Raw genomic sequence first — 22,615 nt, 5'->3', positions numbered from 1 at the left:
TATGAATGCTAAATAAATGCATATTGAGAAATTACAATGCTTTATTTTGTATACAATATATTGTTACGTCCTTGCCAACACGTTACAGAAAGCAAATGTCAGAAAAAAACCACATGAAGGCAAAAGAGCAGAAATCAAGTGTGTTTGGTTACATAAATTCCACCCTTTGAAAAAAGCAACAGATATGATCCCCTCTTTAAAAATAGCAATTACTGGGGACAAGGAAGGGCAGAAAAAGCCACCTCCACAAAGACAGGCAGAAATGGACCCCAACCTAAATATACGGGTACCAGCCATTCAACAAGAACAATTTTGACACTTCAGTCTCAGCACTATATGAACTTGAAATAGTTCTGCCTGAATGTTTGGTAGTGAAAATGAGGGCTAAGATTTGGGAGAAAACAACAGTCATCTTTAGAAATGTTTCCTTTGTTGCAGAGCTGAATGATTACAGGTTCATTTATGAGAAAATTCCCACAACCCAATTTATTTTCCAGTGATTTACTACAGAGAAAATCAAAGTTGTTTGTAAATGCTAAAACAAGGCCACATTTTTCCAAGTGAATATTCCATATACAAACGAATTTTTTAAAAGATGAGAAAAAGCTACAATACTCTTTGAGGTGTTCTTTGTCCATTAAACTATAGATACAGCATTTGTTGGGTTTCATAATTCCTCTTCAAAGTGGATAGCGCTTAATTTTCACATTCTTTGGGTGCAGGAGCTTTTGCCAAGCGATTTCTTAAGTGCTATTTGAACATCTTTGTTTCTTAGGCTGTACACCAAGGGGTTCAATAAGGGAGTCACCATTGTGTAAGAGACAGAAATAAAAGTAGTCTCATCTAGCGTATAACTAGATTTGGGCCTTAAATAGATAATGGAAGCACAACCAAAGTGCACTACGACCACAATAAGATGGGAGGCACAAGTGGAAAAGGCTTTTCGCTTCCCAGCCGTTGTGGGGATTTTCAAGACAGTGTTTGCAATTAAAATGTATGAGAGAAGGATGAACAGGAATGAACAAATTACAACCAAAAAAGAAATAAGGGTAATGACAATTTCCCCGATGTAGTTTCGGCCACAGGCTAATTCAAGCAAAGGTGATAAATCACAAAAGAAGTGCTTAAGTTTATTGGGTCCACAGAAAGGCAAGGTAAATATGATTATAGTCTCTGAGGTGGAAAAAAGAAATCCAGTTGTTGCTGAACAAGCCACCAGTTTGGTGCAGAGTCTTTGATTCATCAGAATCTGATAACGTAAAGGTTTGCATATGGAGACATATCGGTCATACCCCATCACTGCTAGAAGCATACAATTTGTACACCCAAAGCCCAGGAAAAGGAACATCTGAGTAACACAGCCAATGAAGGAAATGGTCTTCTTCTCTCTTAGAAGATTTGCAAGCATATTGGGGATAATGACAAGTGAGTAGCAGATTTCTGAGAATGAGAGGATGGAGAGGAAGAAGTACATGGGGATGTGGAGGCTGCGGTTAAGCCGTATCGTAGTGATGATGATTATATTTCCCATCAAAGTTACCAGGTACATAAGAGAGAACACCAGAAACAACATAACCTGCAGGTCTGGGAAATTGGAAAACCCAACAAGGATAAATTCTGTCACTATTGTTTGATTTTTTCTTCCCATTGATGTAGAATCTGAAAATAAACTTTAAAGATGTTACCGATTTCAACAGTGCTCGTCCGCTGATGCTTTATACAAAAATACTGGGGGAGAGGCTTGTTCATAAAATGATTATTTATTTTCTGTTCTTTATTAAATTTATGTACTGCCCTTCAGCTGAATATCACAGGCCACTTTACAACATAAAAACACAAAATGCATAATGTGACAGTAAAAATGCAAAACAATGACAAACCATTTGATGTGCCTTAAACAGCACGCTATACAGCTGCCTGAGAAAAGGCCGCCTCCATTTGCCCAATTGTAGAACTGGCCTCAGTAGACCGAACCTAGCACAACAGTTGTGCAACCAGCAAAATAATTGTGTCACCCCTTAGACCTTTTATGACATTCACTTTACCAACACGTCTACACTGCAGAGTTGAATGTCTTATATCTCCCTTTTGAGGAATCCTGGGAATGTCTGCTCCCAACTTAGTGAGGCAATAGAGCCAGTTTACAAAACTGAATTTTCCATAGAACTAAAATTTTAGCAATCAAACAACATCTTGGCATAGCTCATCTCCATAGAATACAATTCTGTATTCTTATAATTGATGGAATTCCACAGTGAATGAATGTCTGGCTACAGCCCACAAACTGATGAAGGAGCACAGAGACAAGTGAGCTGAAGAGTTTGAGGCTTCACAATATTCCTGTCAATTGAAAAATTAACAGCATCACAAGGCATAACTCTGAAACCACTAGAATATTTTATTGAGGAGCATGCCTATCTTAACCTGCCTTTTAAACAGTCATGCAGTCAGTGTCTATTCCAAATTGTAGCACCTCTGCAGCGTCTCAGGTTGCAGTCTTCACAAGTCCTGCTAAGCTACCTCATACTCCTTCAGGAAAATATTGGCTCTGGAGCGTTGTGCATGAAAAACAGTAACTCTGCCATTGAGTATGAATCTTGTTGCCAAGATAAAAAAAGAGTCAGGTGCTTTGAAATTTTTCTTATTTACCTTTAAAGTGGTATAGACAAGAGCATGGGTAGGCAGACTAAGGCCCAGGGGCCAGATCCAGCCCAATTGCCTTTAAATCTGGCCTTTAGACAGTCTGGGAATCAGCATGTTTTTACAGGAGCAGAATGTATGCTTTTATTTAAAATGCATCTCTGGATTATATGTGCGGCATAGGAATTCGTTCATCCCCCCCCCCAAATATAGTCCGGCCCACCACAAGGTCTGATGGACAGTGGACTGGCCCCCTGCTGAAAATGATTGCTGATCCCTGGACAAGAGCATCTGAAGGGCTGAATGAATGAATTCAAACCAAAGCTTCAGAAGCTCAAACAACAATAGACTTACAAGGAAGCACGATGGATGTTGAGTTCTTCCAAATGACAGCAGTTTGCCACAATATCCTTTTTATGATGTTTCTACTGAGCATGGAACAATGTAAACATGATTATAAATCCCACCAGATATTATCTCCACGGTATTTCAAAACATAAAATAAGCCAACCATCTTATTATCAATGGGAGTTGTTAAAATCTACAAGAAATAATTAACAATACATGTAATTTTATTGGGTGCATTTTTTCCTAAAACTCTTTACTTCATCTCTATATTGATACATTTTATTATGCCTACTTGTTTTCCATTTTTTCTTTTATCATGATGCATATTACAGATTGTTTCGGTCTTTCTGATTAAGTGGTTTGTGAATATTGTTTAATAGATGAAAATAGCGTACAGGACAAATGGCTCTGGGGTAAGTTACACCCGTCGTCAAAAAGGCAGGGAAAGTTCCATCTCATGAAACCTAACATCTCACAAGGGTACTGAAGACATCAGGGTTCAAGGAGATGAGCGTAAACCGACTATTTTCACAGACTATATATTACTGATGCTCCACAATCTAAGCTAAGCCCCTTTTCCTTCATGGCAGTATCTGCATTCTCAATGACTTCTGGACCCAGGTGTTCAATCTAATTCCTATTATTGTGGGTGAACCCTTGGCAATGGATCCAGATTTGGCATTATTTTCTCTAGAAAGCAATACAACCCAACCATTGTCCGCTATCCTCTTGTATTTATGTTCTAAGCAGCAGCTAAAATCTCTATTGCTAGTCACTGGAAATCCAGATCCCCATCCTGTGATCATTGGTTAAGGAAGGTTATGGGACATTGCGCTTTCTGAACATCTAACATGTCAGAGAGGGCTTAGCGGCAGGGAGACGAAAACAGGCTGTTTCTATTCCATTTGGTAGCTCTTTCTATCCTTTGGCAATGCTGAGCCAAACAAGCATCAACCGTCCCATAGCCCAAATAAACATATGGAGAAGTTTTGTCATTCACAGTTGATATTATATGGTAAACAACTGTCTTGGGCATCTACGTTTTGAGCAGCATTGCATGAATGGTTCTTTTCCCCTATTGTTGTTGTTGGAACCATAGAATCTTAGAGTTGAAAAGGACCCAAGGCTCACCGTCGGCTGTGGTGAGGAGTGCAAGGCCTGCTCCCTTACAAAGACTTTACCAGCTGGCCTAGGGGGCAAGGCCCAGGCCCTCACACTTCCAGCTATAGACTCCTCTGGCAGAAACTGCCTTCTTGGCTATTGAAGCCACTATTGGTCTCATCAGCTCAATCCACCAGAGCCTGTCTTCGCGTACAGGGGAAGTCCTCCTTGACACACAAAGACACAAACACACACACCAATTAATCCAGCAACTTCTTTCAATTCTGCCTGCCATTCCCATTCTCCCCAGATAACAACTTGCTTGCTCTGCTCAGACTGAAGTGAGGAAAAGGTGCTGAGAAATGGACACCATTCAGACCATTCCCTCCCAACCACACCATACAGTAGAGTTGCAGCCAACCCCTTCCACACTACTGGATCAGGTTGGACCTTTCCTCAGATATTTCATATTTTTGAGAGAAGGAAAATCAGCCTGGCAGCTACATTGTTCTGGAATACTAACTGAAGGACAAAGCCACTTCCGACCTCAGGAGGAGGTGGTGTTGCGCGCTTCACGCCCCCAACACGCGCATGGAGGCTGGCTTCCAGCCCCGCGTGATCAGGGGAATCCTCGGGCATCATCAGGGGGTGTGGCTTGCCTCATTTAAGGCAAGCATGGCCCGGGATCTCCCTCTTGTCACAACTTCTTTGGTTTTGGCGGTTAGGCATTGGTAGGGGTATTGTTATGTAGATGTGTTGGGGGGGAGCAGCGCCATCACTTCCCCCAAATATTGAAGGGTTGTCCGGTAAAGGATTCCTGGGGGCGTGGCCTCGTCCAAAGCCTATGGAGGTCAGGGCCTAAAGCACGCCCCCGAGCGGTGACCCCAGGGGAGTCCCTAGTTGATGTGCATCAGCAGGGCTCCCCACCCCCGCTGGTGTTAACCCTTCCCGGTCTTCAAGCAAACAGGCTGAAGCCGGATAGTCGAATAGGACCAATGCCTGAGCCAATACCACTCTTTACCTGTAACCAATAAAGTTGTGGCCTATTTTAGCCCATTAGCCTAAATATTTGTGTCACGTGTCGTTATTCCTACTGGTGGGAGGTGGCAACTTGCCACGCAACAACCTCATGTGGTCCAGTGCAAGAAAATCAGGGGGTGAGGGGACTACTCAGACATGATAGTACTGCAAATTACTTATCCATTATATATATATATATATATATATGAATGCTAAAATAAATGCATATTGAAAAATAGCAATACTCCATTTTGTGTACAATATATTATTACATTCTTGCCAACACTACGAAAAGCAAATGAGAACAAATCACATGAAAGCAAAAGAGCAGAAATTAAGTGTGTTTGGTTACAAGAATTCCAACATTGAAAAAGCAGACTCCAAATGTTTTGTGTCACTGGGATGGCGAGAATTCTGTATTGATTAGCTATGAATGTTTGTATGTGATGCCAGTAAAAGGTTTCATGATGATGAAAAAGCAGATTCCCTCCTTAAAAAATACCATCACAGGGGACAAGGAAGGGCAGAAAAAGCCACATCCACAAAGATAAACAGATACGTACCCCAAACTGACCCCAAAAGAAATATACAGGTACCAGCCAGGGACCTGGGCAGGGGGAGAATTCATGCCGCTGCCCAGGAGAAGCTGCGTGCTGCTATCCCATAAGCCAGGACAGCAAGCTGTGATCCCTCTTGCTGTCCTGGCTTCTGGGATTCAGAATATTTTTTTTCTTGTTTTCCTCCTCCAAAAACTAGGTGCGTCTTATGGTCTGGTGTGTCTTATAGAGCGAAAAATACAGTACTTAATTCATTCCGAAGGTAGGTTCTTAACCTGAAACTGAAGGACCACTTTAGCAAGTGGGGCTGCCGCGCCGCTGCCACGCGATTCAGTTCTGATCCTGAAGCAAAGTTCTTAACCCGGGGTACTATTTCTGGATCAGCGGAGTCTGTAACCTGAAGCGTCTGTAACCTGAAGCGTATGTAACCCGAGGTACCACTGTATACGGGTGCCAGCCATTCAACAAGAACAATTTTGACACTTCAGTCACAGCACTATATGAGCTTAAAATAGTTCTGCGTGAAAGATTGGTAGAGAAAATGTGGGCTAGGATTTGGGAGAAAACAACAGTCATCTTTAGAAATGTTTCCTTTGTTGCAGGGCTGAATGATTACAGGTTCATTTATGAGAAAATTCCCACAACCCAATTTATTTTCCAGTGATGTACTAAAGAGAAAATCAAAGTTGTTTGTAAATGCTAAAGCAAAGCCACATTTTTCCAAATGAATATTCCACATACAAATGAATTTTTAAAAAGATGAGAAAAAGCTACAATACTATTTGAGGCGTTCTTTGTACATTAAACAACAGATACAGTATTTGTTGGCTTTCATAATTCCTCTTCAAAGTGGATAACGCTTAATTTTCACATTCTTTGGGTGCAGGAGCTTTTGCCAAGCGATTTCTTAAGTGCTATCTGGACATCTTTGTTTCTCAGGCTGTACACTAAAGGGTTCAACAACGGAGTCACCATTGTGTAAGAGACAGAAATAAATGTCGTCTCATCTAGTGTGTAACTGGATTTGGGCCCTAAATAGATAATGCCAGCACACCCAAAGTGCACCACGACCACAATAAGGTGGGAGGCACAAGTGGAAAAGGCTTTACGTTTCCCAGCCGTTGTGGGGATTTTCAAGACAGTATTTGCAATTAAAATGTACGAGAGAAGGATGAACAAGAATGAAGAAATCACAACCAAAACACAAATAATGAAAATAACAATTTCACCTATGTAGTTTCGGCCGCAGGCTAATTCAAGCAAAGGTGCTAAATCGCAAAAGAAGTGCTTAACTTTATTTGGTCCACAGAAAGGCAAGGTAAATATGATAATGGTCTCTGATATAGAAAAAATAAATGCAAGTGATATTGAACAAGCTACCAGCTTGGTGCAGAGTCTTTGATTCATCAAAATCTGATAACGTAAAGGTTTGCATATGGAGACATATCGGTCATACCCCATCACTGCTAGAAGCATACAATTTGTGCCTGCCAAGCCCAGGAAAAGGAACATCTGAGTAGCACAGCCAATGAAGGAAATGGTCTTCTTTTCTCTTAGAAGATTTGCAAGCATATTGGGGATAATGACAAGTGAGTAGCAGATTTCTGAAAAGGAGAGGATGGAGAGGAAGAAGTACATGGGGATGTGGAGGCTGCGGTTAAGCCGTATCGTAGTGATGATGATTATATTTCCCATCAAAGTAACCAGGTAGATTAGAGAGAACACCAGAAACAACAGAATCTTCAGGTCTGGGAAATTAGAAAATCCAGCAAGGATAAATTCTGTCACCACTGTTTGATTTTCTCTTCCCATTGATGCTGCATCTGAAAATAAACTTTAAAGGTATTACAGATTTCAACAGTGCTCATCAGCTGATGTTTTATACAAAAATACTTGGGGAGAGGCTTGTTCATAAAATAATTATTTTTTGTTCTTTATTAAATTTATGTACCGCCCTTCAGCTGACTATCACAGGCCACTTTACAACATAAAAACACAAAATGCATAATGTGACCGTAAAAATGCAATAGCAATAAAAACCCTTTGATGTGCCTTAAACATCACTTAAACAGGTTTAAGGATTTAGATTTGGTGGGCAGAGTGCCTGAAGAACTATGGATGGAGGCTCGTAGCATTATACAGGAGGCAGCAGCTAAAACCATCCCAATGAAAAGGTAATGCAAGAAAGCAAAGCTGTCTAACGAGGCCTTACAAAGAGCGGGGGAGAGAAGGCAAGCAAAATGCGAGGGAGGCAGTGAAAGATACAGGAAATTGAATGCAGATTTCCAAAAAATAGCAAGGAGAGACAAGAAGGCCTTCTTAAACGAGCAATGCAAAGAAATAGAGGAAAACAACAGAATGGGAAGAACCAGAGATCTGTTCAAGAGAATTGGAGATATGAAAGGAACATTTCGTACAAAGATTACCATAATAAAGGACAAAAGTGGTAAGGACCTAACAGAAGCAGAAGACATCAAGAAGAGGCGGCAAGAATACACGGAGGAATTATGCCAGAAAGATATGGATGGCTCGTACACCCCAGGTAGTGTGGTTGCTGACCTTGAGTCAGACATCCTGGAGAGTGAAGTCAAATGGGCCTTAGAAAGCACTGCAAATAACAAGGCCAGTGGAAGTGATGGTATTCCAGCTGAACTATTTAAAATTTTAAAAGATGATACTGTTAAGGTGCTCCACTCAATATGCCAGCAAATTTGGAAAACTCAGCAGTGGCCAGAGGATTGGAGAAGATCAGTCTACATCCCAATCCCAAAGAAGGGCAGTGCCAAAGAATGCTCCAACTACCGCACAATTGCACTCATTTCACACGCTAGCAAAGTTATGCTTAAAATTCTACAAGGAAGGCTCAAGCAGTATGTGGACCGAGAACTTCCAGAAGTGCAAGCTGGATTTAGAAGAGGCAGAGGAACCAGAGACCAAATTGCAAACATGCGCTGGATTATGGAGAAAGCTAGAGAGTTCCACTTCTGCTTCATTGACTATGCAAAAGCCTTTGACTGTGTCAACCACAGCAAACTATGGCAAGTTCTTTAAGAAATGGGAGTGGCTGATCACCTCATCTGTCTCCTGAGAAATCTCTGTGTGGGACAAGAAGCTACAGTTAGAACTGGATATGGAACAACTGGTTGGTTCAAAATTGGGAAAGGAGTACGGCAAGGCTGCATATTGTCTCCCTGCTTATTTAACTTATATGCAGAATTCATCATGTGAAAGGCTGGGCTGGATGAATCCCTAGGCAGAATTAAGTTGTGCAACCAAGAACATAATTGTGCCACCCTATAGACGTATTATTACATTCACTTGACCAATAAGTCTACACTGCAGAGTTGAATGTCTGATATCTCCCTTTCGAGGAATCCTGGGAATGTCTGCTCTCAAGTGAGTGAGGCATTAGAGCCTGTTTACAAACCTGCATTTTCCATCGAACTAAAATTTTAGCAATCAGACAACATTTTGGCATAGTTCATCACCATAGATTAAAATTCTGTTTTCTTTTAATTGATGGAATTCCACTGTGAATGAATGTCTGGCTACAGCCCACAAACTGATGAAGGAGCACAGAGGCAAGTGAGCTGAAGAGTTTGAGGCTTCACAATATTCCTGTCAATTGAAAAATTAACAGCTTCACAAGGCATAACTCTGAACACCACTAGAATATTTTATTGAGGAGCATGCTTTTCTTCAGCTGCCTTTTAAAGAGTCATACATGTCTATTCCAAATTGTAGCACCTCTCCAGGGTCTCAGGTTGATGTCTTCACCAGTCCTGCTAAGCTACCTCATACCCTTTTGGAAAAATATTGGATCTGGAGCCTTCTGTATGAAAAACAGTAACTCTGCCATTGAGTATGAATCTTCTTCCCAAGACAAAAAGGACTCAGGGGGCTTTGAAATTGTTCTTATTTCCCTTTAAATTGGCAAATCAAGAGCATCAGAAGGGCTGAATGAATGAATTCAAACCAAAGCTGCAGAACCTCAAACCACAATAGACTTACAAGGAAGCACGATGGATGTTGAGTTCTTCCAAATGACACCAATTTGCCACAATATCCTTTTTATGATGTTTCTACTGAGCATGGAACAATGTAAACATGATTATAAATCCCACCAGATATTATCTCCACGGTATTTCAAAACATAAAATAAACCAACCATTTTATTATCAATGGGAGTTGTTAAAATCTACAAGAAATAATTAACAATACATGTAATTTTAATGGGTGCATTTTTTCCTAAAACTCTTTACTTCATCTCTATATCGATACATTTTATTATGCCTACTTGTTTTCCATTTTTTTCTTTTATCAGGATGCATATTACAGATTGTTTCGGTCTTTTTGATTAAGTGGTTTGTGAATATTGTTTAATAAATAAAAATAGCGTACAGGACAAATGGCTCTGAGGTAAGCCACACCAATTGTCAAAAAGGCAGGGCAAGTTCCATCTCATGAAACCTAACATCTCACAAGGGTACTGAAGACATCAGGGTTCAAGGAGATGAGCATAAACTGACTATTTTCACAGATTATATATTACTGATGCTCCACAATCCAAGCTAAGCCCCTTTTCCTTTGCAGAGGGTACTAAATAATTTCATGGCAGTATCTGCATTCTCAGTGACTTCTGGACCCAGGTGTTCAATCTAATTCCTATTATTGTGGGTCAACCCTTGACAATGGATCCAGATTTGGCATTACTTTCTCTAGAAAGCAATACAACCCAACCATTGACCACTATCCTCTTGTATTTATGTTCTAAGCAGCAGCTAAAATCTCCATTGCTAGTCGCTGGAAATCCAGATACCCATCCCGGTATTGTTGGTTTGGAAGGTTATGGGACATTGCTCTCTCTAAACATCTAACATGCCAGAGAGGGCATTAAAAAACTTTGAGGAAATAAGAGAACACATCACTTATGTCACTTCTCCATATATTTAGTTGATATTATATGGTATTATATAGTTGATATTATATAGTAAACACCTGGCTTGGGCATCTACGTTTTTAGCAGCATTGCATGAATGGTTCTTTTTTCCATTGTTGTTGTTGGAATCATAGAATCTTAGAGTTGGGAGGGACATGTCATGAATGAGCCAGCTCCCAGTGAAGGAAGCAGTTACGAAGAGAGAGGGTTGAATGGCAGACAAGAGGAGCCTTGACCAGGGTCAACTCCTCCGCCCGTTGGAATGACAACTGATAATGTTGCACGTGAGCAGGAACCTAGCCAAAGCTGTCAGGAGTTTCAAACAGGAGCGAACAGAAACATGGGTTGTTCATCAGAAAAGGCCAATAAGTGTGGATAATAGGTGAAGGTTGTTAGGAAGAAAAACAAGAGAATTTGCGTTAGTAAGGTCAATATCTTCCGTCATCACAGAAAGGAGTCAGAAGGGTCATCATGATTAGTGGAGAATGGCGGTACTGTGGAGTCATCTGGAGAACACTGTTCTTGCAATAAATCTTCCTTTTTAATTAACAACGCTGGCTGCATTATCAAGTCGGAAACTGGGACTACTGACAGGGCCCAAGGGCCACCATCGGCTGTGGTGAGGACTGCAGGGCCTGCTCCCTTAAAGGCCTTTCCAGCTGACCTAGGGAGCAAGGACCAGGCCCTCACACTTCCAGCTATAAAGGGACTCCTGTGGCAGAAACTGCCTTCTTGGCTGCTGAACCCACTATTGGTCTCATCAGCTCAATCCACCAGAGCCTGTCTTCGCATACGGGAGAATTCCTCCTTGACACACAGACACACACAGGCACTATAGCTAATCCAGTAACTTCTTTCAATACTGCCTGCCATTCCCATTCTTCCCAGGTAACAGCTTGCTTGCTCTGCTGAGACTCTGTGCGGAAAAGGTGCTGAAGAATGGACACCATTCAGACCATCCTATCCCAACCACACCATACAGTAGAATTGCACCCAACCCCTTCCACACTACTGAATTATGCTGGACCTTTCTTGATCTATTGTGTGTTTTATGGTAGAAGGAAAATCAGCCTGGCAGCTACATTATTCTAGAATGCCAACTGAAGGACAAAAACATTATGTGGTCCAATGCAGGAAAATCGGGGGGTGAGGGGTCCACTCAGACATGATAGCACTGCAAATTAATGATCCAATTGCATATCTGATTATGTAATGGGAATATAATATGATATAGCCTTTCTTTGGGCATGGCTTTGAAAGTAATTAAAGTGTCAGGTTAAAATATGTGTGTGTGTGTGTGTGTGTGTGTGTGTGTGTGTGTGTGTATGAACGCTAAAATAAATGCATATTGAAAAATAGCAATACTCCATTTTGTGTACAATATATTATTACATTCTTGCCAACACTTTATAAAAAGCAAATGTCAGAACATACTACATGAAAGCAAAAGAGGATAAATTAAGTGTGTTTGGTTACAAGAATTCCAACTTTGAAAAAGATTCCCTCCTTAAAAATAGCCATTACTGGGGACAAGTAGGGGCAGAAAAAGCTACCTCCACAAAGATAAACAGAAATGTACCCCAAACTGAACCCAACCAAAATATACGGGTGGCAGCTATTCAACAAGAACAATTTTGACACTTCAGTCTCAGCACTATATGAGCTTGAAATAGTTCTGCGTGAATGATTGGTAGAGAAAATGTGGGCTAGGATTTGGGAGAAAACAACAGTAATCTTTAGAAAAGTTTCCTTTGTTGCAGGGCTTAATGATTACAGGTTCATTTATGAGAAAATTCCCACAACCCAATTTATTTTCCAGTGATGTACTAAAGAGAAAATCAAAGTTGTCTGTAAATGCTAAAGCAAGGCCACATTTTTCCAAGTGAATATTTCATATACAAATGAATTTTTTAAAAGATGAGAAAAAGCTACAATACTATTTGAGGCATTCTTTGTCCATTAAACAACAGATACAGTATTTGTTGGCTTTCATAATTCCTCTTCAAACTGGATTATGCTTAATTTTCACATTCTTTGGGTGCAGGAGCTTTTGCCAAGCGATTTCTTAAGCGCTATTTGGACATCTTTGTTTCTCAGGCTGTACACCAAGGGGTTCAACAAGGGAGTCACCATTGTGTAAGAGACAGTAATAAACGTAGTCTGATCTAGTGTGTAACTGGATTTGGGCCCTAAATAGATAATGCCAGCACACCCAAAGTGCACTACGACCACGATAAGATGGGAGGCACAAGTGGAAAAGGCTTTACGCTTCCCAGCCGTTGTGGGGATTTTCAAAACAGTGTTTGCAATTAAAATGTATGAGAGAAGGATGAACAGGAATGCACAAATTACAACCAAAACACAAATAATGAAAATGACAATTTCTCCTATGTAGTTTCGGCCACAGGCTAATTCAAGCAAAGGTGCTAAATCACACAAAAAGTGCTTAAGTTCATTTGGCCCACAGAAAGGCAAGGTAAATACGATTATAGTCTCTGAGGTGGAAAAAAGAAATCCAGTTGTTGCTGAACAAGCCACCAGTTTGATGCAGAGACTTTGATTCATCAAAATCTGATAACGTAAAGGTTTGCATATGGAGACATATCGGTCATACCCCATCACTGCTAGAAGAAAACAATTTGTGCATGCAAAGCCCAGGAAAATGCACATCTGAGTGGCACAGCCAATGAAGGAAATGGTCTTCTTCTCTCTCAGAAAATTTGCAAGCATATTGGGAATAATGACAAGTGAATAGCAGATTTCTGAGAAGGAGAGGATGGAGAGGAAGAAGTACATGGGGTTGTGGAGGCTGCGATCAATCCGTATCGTAGTGATGATGATTATATTTGCGATCAAAGTTACCAGGTAGATTAGAGAGAACACAAGAAACAACGGAACCTGCAGATCTGGGAAATTGGAAAATCCAGCGAAGATAAATTCTGTCACCGCTGTTTGATTTTCTCTTCCCATTGATGCAGCATCTGAAAATAAACTTTAAAGATGTTACCAATTTCAACAGTGCTCGTCCGCTGATGCTTAATACAAAAATACTGGGGGAGAGGCTTGTTCATAAAATGATTATTTATTTTTTGTTCTTTATTAGATTTATGTACCGCCTTTCAGCTGACTATCACAGGCCACTTTACAACATAAAAACACAAAATGCATAACGTGACCGTAAAAATGCAATAATAACAAATTAAAGAACAGGCCATTTGATGTGCCTCAAACATCACTCTATACAGCTGCCTGAGAAAAGGCCATCTCCATTTGCCCAATGGTAGAGCCGGCCTCAGTAGACAGAGCTAGCACAATGGTTGAGGAACCAGCAACCTAATTGTGTCACCCGTTAGACCAATTATTACATTCACTTGACCAATAAGTCTACACTGCAGAGTTGAATGTCTGATATCTCCCTTTCGAGGAATCCTGGGAATGTCTGCCCCCAACTTAGTGAGGCGTAAGAGCCAGTTTACAAAACTGAATTTTCCATAGAACTCAAATTTTAGCAATCAGACAACATTTTGGCATAGTTCATCACCATAGATTAAAATTCTGTATTCTTTTAATAGATGGAATTCCACTGTGAATGCATGTCTGGCTACAGCCCACAAACTGAGGAAGGAGCACAGAGGCAACTGAGCTGAAGAGTTTGAGGCTTCACAATATTCCTGTCAATTGCAAAATTAACAGCATCACAAGGCATAACTCTGAACACCACTAGAATATTTTATTGAGGAGCATGCTTTTCTTCAGCTGCCTTTTAAAGATTCATACATGTCTATTCCAAATTGTAGCACCTCTCCAGGGTCTCAGATATCTTCACTAGTCCTGCTAAGCTACCTCATACCCTTTTGGAAAAATATTGGATCTGGAGCCTTCTGTTTGGAAAACAGTAACTCTGCCATTGAGTATGAATCTTGTTCCCAAGACAAAAAGGAGTCAGGGGGCTTTGAAATTGTTCTTATTTCCCTTTAAATTGGCAAATCAAGAGCATCAGAAGGGCTGAATGAATGAATTCAAACCAAAGCTGCAGAACCTCAAAACACAATAGACTTACAAGGAAGCACGATGGATGTTGAGCTCTTCCAAATGACAGCAGTTTGCCACAGTATCCTTTTTATGATGTTTTTATTGAGCATGGAATGATGTAAACCAGTTTATAAATCCCACCAGATATTATCTCCACGGTGCTTCAAAACGTAAAATAAATCAACCATCTTATTATCAAAGGGAGTTGTTAAAAGCTACAAGTAATAATTAACAATACATATAATTTTATTGGGTTATTTTTTCCTAAAACTGTGGACTTCATCTCTACATCGATACATTTTATTATGTCTACTTGTTTTCCACTTTTTTATTTTATCATGATGAATATTACAGATTGTTTCTGTGTAAAGTGCAGTGTGGTCTTTCTGATTACCGTATTTTGCGCCCCATAAGACGCTCCGGCCCATAGGACGCACCTAGGTTTTTTGGGGGGAAATAAAGAAAAAAAATTTATTTCCCCCCACCCAGGTGCGGAGCTGCAAGAACCAGGTCGGGGAACAGTGGGAAGGCACGCTCTGCCTCCCCGCTGTCCCCCGAGCTTGTGGGGCTGGCGATGGGCAGAGCTGTGCTGATCTCGGGATGGCAGGCAGCTCTGCGCCGCCATCCGGAGCGGGGCGGAGCTTAGCGCCCCGCTCCGGATGGCAGCACAGAGCTGCTCTGGTCCCAGGACCGCAGTCAGCTCTGCGCGGCCACCGGGAGCGGGGCGGAGCTTCGCCCCCGGCTCCCGGTGGCCGGGCAGAGCTGCGCTGGTCCCAGGACTGCAGGCAGCTCTGCGCAACCCTCGGAGCCGGTCTCCCGAGGGTTGCGCAGAGCTTCCTGAAGCCTGGAGAGCGAGAGGGGTTGGTGCGCACCGACCCCCCTCGCTCTCCAGGCTTCAGCGAAAGCCTGCATTCGCCCCATAAGACGCAGGCACATTTCCCCTTCATTTTTGGAGGGGAAAAAGGTGCGTCTTATGGGGAGAAAAATACGGTAAGTGGTGTGTGAATATTGTTTAATAAATAAAAATAGCGTACAGGACAAATGGCTTTGAGGTAAGCCACACCAATTGTCAAAAAGGCAGGGCAAGTTCCATCTCATGAAACCTAACATCTCACAAGGGTACTGAAGACATCAGGGTTCAAGGAGATGAGTGTAAACTGACTATTTTCACAGACTATATATTACTGATGCTCCACAATCCAAGCTAAGCCCCTTTTCCTTTGCAGAGGGTACTAAATAATTTCATGGCAGTATCTGCATTCTAAATGACTTCTGGACCCAGGTGTTCAATCTAATTTCTATTATTGTGGGTCAACCCTTGACAATGGATCCAGATTTGGCATCACTTTCTCTAGAAAGCAATACAACCCAACCATTGACCGCTATCCTCTTGTATTTATGTTCTAAGGAGCAGCTAAAATCCCCATTGCTAGTCACTGGAAATCCAGATCCCCATCTCTGTATTGTTGGTTTGGAAGGTTATGGGACATTGCTCTCTCTAAACATCTAATATGCCAGAGAGGGCATTAAAAAACTTTGAGGAAATAAGAGAACACATCTCAGACTGGTTCCAATACCATCAGTTATTTGATAAATTTAAATCTGACAAACGAAAGGGGTTCTCAACAGAAATTTCCCGATTCGAATCTGATCTTGTAAATTCTAAAAGAAAAACTCTTTCCAAAACTTATCGACTCCTTCTTGACTGGACAGTCAAGGAGGAGGAGGCAACAGCGGCAATGGTGAGGTGGTCCCAGGATTTTGGCCATTCAATAACCATGGCCCAATGGGAAAATTTATGGAAGAACAATTGGAAATTCACAAATTGTTACCCGATTAGAGAGAACTTTCAATAAAATGCAACATCAATGGTATTTAACACCATGGAAACTTTCAAAAATGTATAAAAATGTGTCAAGTAATTGTTGGAGATGTGGTGAATCAGGAACATTCTACCATATGTGGTGGATATGTAGGAAAATACAGGTATTCTGGGAGAGTGTCCATGTAGAACTGCAAAAAATGCTAAAGATCTCTTACAATAAAAAACCAGAGGCCTACCCCCTGGGAATAACAGATTTGGATATTCCACAAAAGAGGAAGGGTATCTTTTTATATGCGATGGCGGCAGCAAGAGTTTTGATCGCAGCAAAATGGAAGAGTAATGAAATCCCCTCTCTACAAGATTGGATCCAAAAGCTGACAGAATATGCCGAATTAGATGGTTTATCAGAAAAAATAAAGAATAAATCAAAACAGGAATTTGTTTCAAAATGGGAGGTTTTCAAAGATTATCTGAAAAATAAATATAGTAGTATAAATTCTGTTGCAGCATTCGAGGAACTTCAGTAATACTTGCAAGGTAGATATAAGAAATTAAATTTATTGAGAATAAGTTTAATTATGATAAAAGTGTGTACTGGCAAAAGGTAATATGAATTTGAAATATGGAATAGACGGGAGGTTGGGTCTTTAGTGTTAAGACCAATAGATCTTTTATTGTTTGCTAAGAAAATTATGTGTCTATGGTTATTTTTGTAATTTGGTATTTTTGTGTGTGTGTGTGTTTTTCTTGTTGTATAGATAAAAAAACTTTTTTAAAAAAACATGCCAGAGAGGGCTTAGCGGCAGGGAGACGAAAACAGGCTGTTTCTATTCCATTTGGTAGCTCTTTCTATCCTTTGGCAATGCCGAGCCAAACAAGCACCAACTGTCCCATAGCCCAAATAAACCTATGGAGAAGTTCTCCGTATGTTTAGTTGATATTATATGGTATTATATAGTTGATATTATATAGTAAACACCTGGCTTGGGCATCTACATTTTTAGCAGCATTGCATGAATGGTTCTTTTTTCCATTGTTGTTGTTGGAATCATAGAATCTTAGAGTTGGAAGGGACATGTCATGAATGAGCCAGCTCCCAGTGAAGGAAGCAGTTATGGAGAGAGAGGGTTAAATGGCAGACAAGAGGAGCCTTGGCCAGGGTCAACTCCTCCGCCCGTTGGAATGACAACTGATAATGTTGCACGCGAGCAGGAACCTAGCCAAAGCTGTCAGGAGTTTCAAACAGGAGCAAACAGAAACATGGGTAGTTCATCAGAAAAAGAAGAGACTGAGCTAAGCCAATAAGTGTGGATAATAGGTGGAGGGGCAGTTGTTAGGAAGAAAAACAAGAGAATTAGGATTAGTAAGTTCAATATCTTCCGTCATCACAGGAAGGAGTCAGAAGGATCATCATGATTAGTGGAGAATGGCGGCACTGTAGAGTCACCTGGAGAACACTGTTATTGCAATAAATCTTCCTTTTTAATTAACCACGCTGGCTGCGTTATCAAGTCGGAAACTGGGACTTCTGACAGGACCCAAGGGCCACCATCAGCTGTGGTGAGGACTGCAGGGCCTGCTCCCTTAAAGGCCTTCCAGCTGACCTAGGGAGCAAGGACCAGGCCCTCACACGTCCAGCTATAAAGGGACTCCTGTGGCAGAAACTGCCTTCTTGGCTGCTGAACCCACTATTGATCTCATCAGCTCAATCCACCAGAGCCTGTCTTCGCATACGGGAGAATTCCTCCTTGACACACAGACACACACAGGCACTATAGCTCAGTGTTTCCCAACCTTTTCTGGGCAAAGGCACACTTGTTTCATGAAAAAAATCTCGAGGCACACCACCATTACAGCCCCGTGACGTCAGCGCGCAGCGTCACGCCGGGAGGGACATGAATTGCTAGCAAATTACATAATCACCTCCTTGAGGGCTGGCTCATCTTCTCCGAAGGCAGAACCCCATTAATTAACAGCACAGACTCACACCATAGCCAAGACGAGGGGGGAAAACCTCAGTCATGCACAGTCATGCACATGTGGGGGCTAAATGAGGACGAAGACCGGGCAGAGAGCAGGGTTCAAATCACCCCACCTGGCCAGGACAATCCGTGGGTGCTCCCTTGGGCCACTCGCCTGACCCACCTCGCAGGGCTGTTGTTGCGAGGATAACACGGGGAGAACCACGAGCGCCCCCGGGAGCTCCTTGGAGGAGAAAGCGGGCGATGAATGCAATGCACGAAATATATGAGAGGCGACCAGGTTTTGCAGGTGAGGGGCATCCGCCAGCCTCCGCTTCCAACACCCGGCGCAACGACGCTGAAGTTTCCCCCCGGGCTCGGCTCGGGGAGCACTGCTGCTCCCCCCAGCTCCCCTTCGCCCTCCGGGCTCTCTCTGCCGCCCACTGGGGACCCCCCTCACCTGCCAAGTCCGGAGCGCCGGTGGAAGTTGCATGCATGCATGCAGGGCGCCGCGTTGCCATTGCATTGCACTGCACTCCATGCAACGCCTGCACGCATGCATTGCCTTGCACGCCCGCCAAGGGGTCTCCCCGCGGTCCGATGCGTCCCCTCTATCGCGGATGCAGCATTGCAAAAATAACCCCCCCCGACGCAGCCGTACCTGGGGGGCAGCCTCCGCCTCCGCCGCTCCGCCTCCGCGGGGATCCCCGGGCTCCATCCTGCCGCCCGATCTCCACGGGGGCGCAGGCAGGCTGCGCGGGGTCTGCGCGGAAGAGCCCCTTCCCGCCTGGCCACCCCCGCGCTCATTCCATGGCCGGGAGAAGAGCGCTTCAAACAAAACGCCCGGCCCGCCAGGCCACGCTGGGAAACGTAGTTTGCGCACCCCGCGCGGGCGCGGAGCCCAAGGGCGAGGGGACTACGGATCCCAGCAGCCCCCGCGCCGGGGACGGAGGGGGAGAGGCCGGGTGCAGGGATGGAGGGACGGGTGGGTGAGCGAGTGAGTGAGTGGCAGCTGCCAAGCCTTGGCCGAGAGCCAGGAAGGGCCTCCCCGGAGGAGGAGGAGGAGGGAGGCGCAGAGCGGGAGGGAGGGAGGGAACCCCAGGGGTCATCTAGTGACGGCGCCCCAATCGAAAATTTGACTTTAAAAAAAATATCTTTCAATTTTTTTAATTTTTCCCGTGGCACACCAGGCAACATCTCGCGGCACACTAGTGTGCCGCGGAACAGTGGTTGGGAAACACTGCTATAGCTAATTCAGTAACTTCTTTCAATACTGCCTGCCATTCCCATTCTCCCCAGGTAACAGCTTGCTTGCTCTGCTGAGACTCTGTGTGGAAAAGGTGCTGAAGAACGGACACCATTCAGACCATTCCCTCCCAACCACACCATACAGTAGAATTGCACCCAACCCCTTCCACACTACTGAATTACGCTGGACCTTTCTTGATATATTGTGTGTTTTATGGTAGAAGGAAAATCAGCCTGGCAGCTACATTATTCTAGAATGCCAACTGAAGGACAAAAACATTATGTGGTCCAATGTAGGAAAATCGGGGGGTGAGGGGTCCACTCAGACATGCTAGCACTGCAAATTAATGATCCAATTGCATATCTGATTATGTAATGGGAATATAATATGATATAGCCTTTCTTTGGGCATGGCTTTGAAAGTAATTAAAATCTACGAAAGCAAATATATATATATATATATATATATGAATGCTAAAATAAACGCATATTGAAAAATAGCAATACTCCATTTTGTGTACAATATATTATTACATTCTTGCCAACACTTTATAGAAAGCAAATGTCAGAACATACTACATGAAAGCAAAAGAGCAGAAATCAAGTGTGTTTGGTTACAAGAATTCCAACTTTGAAAAAAGATTCCCTCCTTAAAAATAGCTAATACTCGGGACAAGGAGGGGCAGAAAAAGCTACCTCCACAAAGATAAACAGAAATGTACCCCAAACTGAACCCAACCAAAATATACGGGTGGCAGCTATTCAACAAGAACAATTTTGACACTTCAGTCTCAGCACTAAATGAGCTTGAAATAGTTCTGCATGAATGATTGGTAGAGAAAATGTGGGCTAGGATTTGGGAGAAAACAACAGTAATCTTTAGAAAAATTTCCTTTGTTGCAGGGCTGAATGATTACAGGTTCATTTATGAGAAAATTCCCACAACCCAATTTATTTTCCAGTGATGTACTAAAGAGAAAATCAAAGTTGTTTGTAACTGCTAAAGCAAGGCCACATTTTTCCAAGTGAATATTCCATATACAAATGAATTTTTAAAAAGATGAGAAAAAGCTATAATACTATTTGAGGCATTCTTTGTCCATCAAACTACGCATATTTGTTGGGTTTCATAATTCCTCTTCAAAGTGGATAGCGCTTAATTTTCATATTCTTTGGGTGCAGGAGCTTTTGCCAAGCGATTTCTTAAGTGCTATTTGGACATCTTTGTTTCTCAGGCTGTACACCAAGGGGTTCAACAAGGGAGTCACCATTGTGTAAGAGACAGAAATAAAAATAATCTGTTCTGGCGTGTAACTGGATTTGGGCCTTAAGTAGATAATGGAAGCACACCCAAAGTGCACTACGACCACGATAAGATGGGAGGCACAAGTGGAAAAGGCTTTTCGCTTCCCAGCCGTTGTGGGGATTTTCAAGACAGTGTTTGCAATTAAAATGTAGGAGAGAAGGATGAACAAGAATGAACAAATTACAACCAAAACACAAATAAGGGTAATGACAATCTCCCCGATGTAGTTTCGGCCACAGGCTAATTCAAGCAAAGGTGATAAATCACAAAAGAAGTGCTTAAGTTTATTTGGTCCACAGAAAGGCAAGGTAAATATGATTATAGTCTCTGAGGTGGAAAAAAGAAATCCAGTTGTTGCTGAACAAGCCACCAGCTTGGTGCAGAGTCTTTGATTCATCAGAATCTGATAACGTAACGGTTTGCATATGGAGACATATCGGTCATACCCCATCACTGCTAGAAGCATACAATTTGTGCATGCAAAGCCCAGGAAAAGGAACATCTGAGTAACACAGCCAATGAAGGAAATGGTCGTCTTCTCTCTTAGAAAATTTGCAAGCATATTGGGGATAATGACCAGTGAGTAGCAGATTTCTGAGAATGAGAGGATGGAGAGGAAGAAGTACATGGGGATGTGGAGGCTGCGGTTAAGCCGTATCGTAGTGATGATGATTATATTTCCCATCAAAGTAACCAGGAACATAAGAGAGAACACCAGAAACAACATAACCTGCAGGTCTGGGAAATTGGAAAACCCAACAAGGATAAATTCTGTCACTATTGTATGATTTTCTCTTCCCATTGATGTAGAATCTGAAAATGAACTTTAAAGATGTTACAGATTGCAACAGTGCTCGTCAGCTGATGTTTAATACAAAAATACTGGGGGAGATGCTTGCTCACAAAATGATTTTTTTGTTTTTTCTTCTTTATTAAATTTATGTACTGCCCTTCAGCTGACTATCATAGGCCAGTTTACAACATAAAAACAGAAAATGCATAACGTGATCGTAAAAATGCAATAATAACAAATTAAAGAACAAGCCATTTGATGTGCCTTAAACATCACTCCATACAGCTGCCTGAGAAAAGGCTGCCTCCATTTGCCCAATGGTAGAGCCGGCCTCAGTAGACAGAGCCTAGCACAACAGTTGAGCAACCAGCAACCTAATTGTGTCACCCGTTAGACCAATTATTACATTCACTTGACCAATAAGTCTACACTGCAGAGCTGAATGTCTGATATCTCCCTTTCGAGGAATCCTGGGAATGTCTGCTCCCAACTTAGTGAGGCGTAAGAGCCAGTTTACAAAACTGAATTTTCCATAGAACTAAAATTTTAGCAATCAGACAACATCTTGGCATAGTTCATCACCATAGATTAAAATTCTTCTTTTAATTAATGGAATTCCACTGTGAATGGATGTGTGGCTACAGCCCACAAACTGAGGAAGGAGCACAGAGGCAACTGAGCTGAAGAGTTTGAGGCTTCACAATATTCCTGTCAATTGAAAAATTAACAGCATCACAAGGCATAACTCTGAACACCACTAGAAAACTGAGGAGCATGCCTATCTTAAGCTGCCCTTTATAGAGTCATGCAGTCAGTGTCTGTTCCTAATTGTAGCACCTCTCCAG

General features: G+C 42.2%; 4 protein-coding genes and 1 long non-coding RNA gene across 12 annotated transcripts in view; 1 reads left to right on the top strand and 4 right to left on the bottom strand.

Annotated features, from left to right (window-relative positions):
* The window catches only part of LOC309522149, a 68,814-nt gene that overhangs the window by 12,714 nt on the left and 33,485 nt on the right, over nucleotides 1-22,615 (top strand). For 4 of the 8 annotated variants that reach the window (XR_014214912.1, XR_014214913.1, XR_014214914.1 and 1 more), the window contains exon 3: nucleotides 11,494-11,874. The exons of 2 other annotated variants lie outside the window; for them this stretch is intronic. This is a non-coding gene — a long non-coding RNA (uncharacterized lncRNA). Of the gene's footprint in view, nucleotides 1-497; nucleotides 518-4,399; nucleotides 4,728-11,493; nucleotides 11,875-22,615 lie in introns of those variants that run through there. 2 more of the 8 variants (XR_014214916.1, XR_014214917.1) reach the window with 2 other exon arrangements.
* Nucleotides 517-1,648, bottom strand: LOC309521975 (olfactory receptor 10T2-like; the record flags this gene model as incomplete). Its single annotated transcript, XM_082205151.1, has 1 exon — nucleotides 517-1,648. The coding sequence occupies one exon, from the start codon at nucleotides 1,646-1,648 to the stop codon at nucleotides 704-706; it is 945 nt and encodes a 314-aa protein (XP_082061277.1). The 3' UTR covers nucleotides 517-703.
* LOC309521973 (olfactory receptor 10T2-like) lies at nucleotides 5,484-7,805 on the bottom strand. The gene has a single exon (XM_082205149.1). The coding sequence runs from the start codon at nucleotides 7,476-7,478 to the stop codon at nucleotides 6,534-6,536; it is 945 nt and encodes a 314-aa protein (XP_082061275.1). The 5' UTR covers nucleotides 7,479-7,805; the 3' UTR covers nucleotides 5,484-6,533.
* On the bottom strand, nucleotides 12,017-14,909 carry LOC309521723 (olfactory receptor 10T2-like). The gene has a single exon (XM_082204452.1). The coding sequence runs from the start codon at nucleotides 13,573-13,575 to the stop codon at nucleotides 12,631-12,633; it is 945 nt and encodes a 314-aa protein (XP_082060578.1). The 5' UTR covers nucleotides 13,576-14,909; the 3' UTR covers nucleotides 12,017-12,630.
* On the bottom strand, nucleotides 20,195-22,323 carry LOC309522372 (olfactory receptor 10T2-like). Its single transcript, XM_082205604.1, has one exon. It carries the CDS (start codon nucleotides 21,777-21,779, stop codon nucleotides 20,835-20,837), a length of 945 nt encoding a protein of 314 aa, XP_082061730.1. The 5' UTR covers nucleotides 21,780-22,323; the 3' UTR covers nucleotides 20,195-20,834.

The sequence above is a fragment of the Podarcis vaucheri genome (assembly GCF_965113315.1).
Source record: "Podarcis vaucheri genome assembly, chromosome: 17".
Classification (NCBI taxonomy): Eukaryota; Metazoa; Chordata; class Lepidosauria; order Squamata; family Lacertidae; genus Podarcis; species Podarcis vaucheri.
Note: the sequence above shows the minus strand (reverse complement) of the source record. Positions and strands in the feature narration are given on the sequence as shown.

What these genes read in the sequence shown, in the direction of transcription:
- LOC309521973 (XM_082205149.1), bottom strand. Translation starts at nt 7,478, where the DNA reads ATGGGAAGAGAAAATCAAACAGTGGTGACAGAATTTATCCTTGCTGGA.
- LOC309521723 (XM_082204452.1), bottom strand. Translation starts at nt 13,575, where the DNA reads ATGGGAAGAGAAAATCAAACAGCGGTGACAGAATTTATCTTCGCTGGA.
- LOC309522372 (XM_082205604.1), bottom strand. Translation starts at nt 21,779, where the DNA reads ATGGGAAGAGAAAATCATACAATAGTGACAGAATTTATCCTTGTTGGG.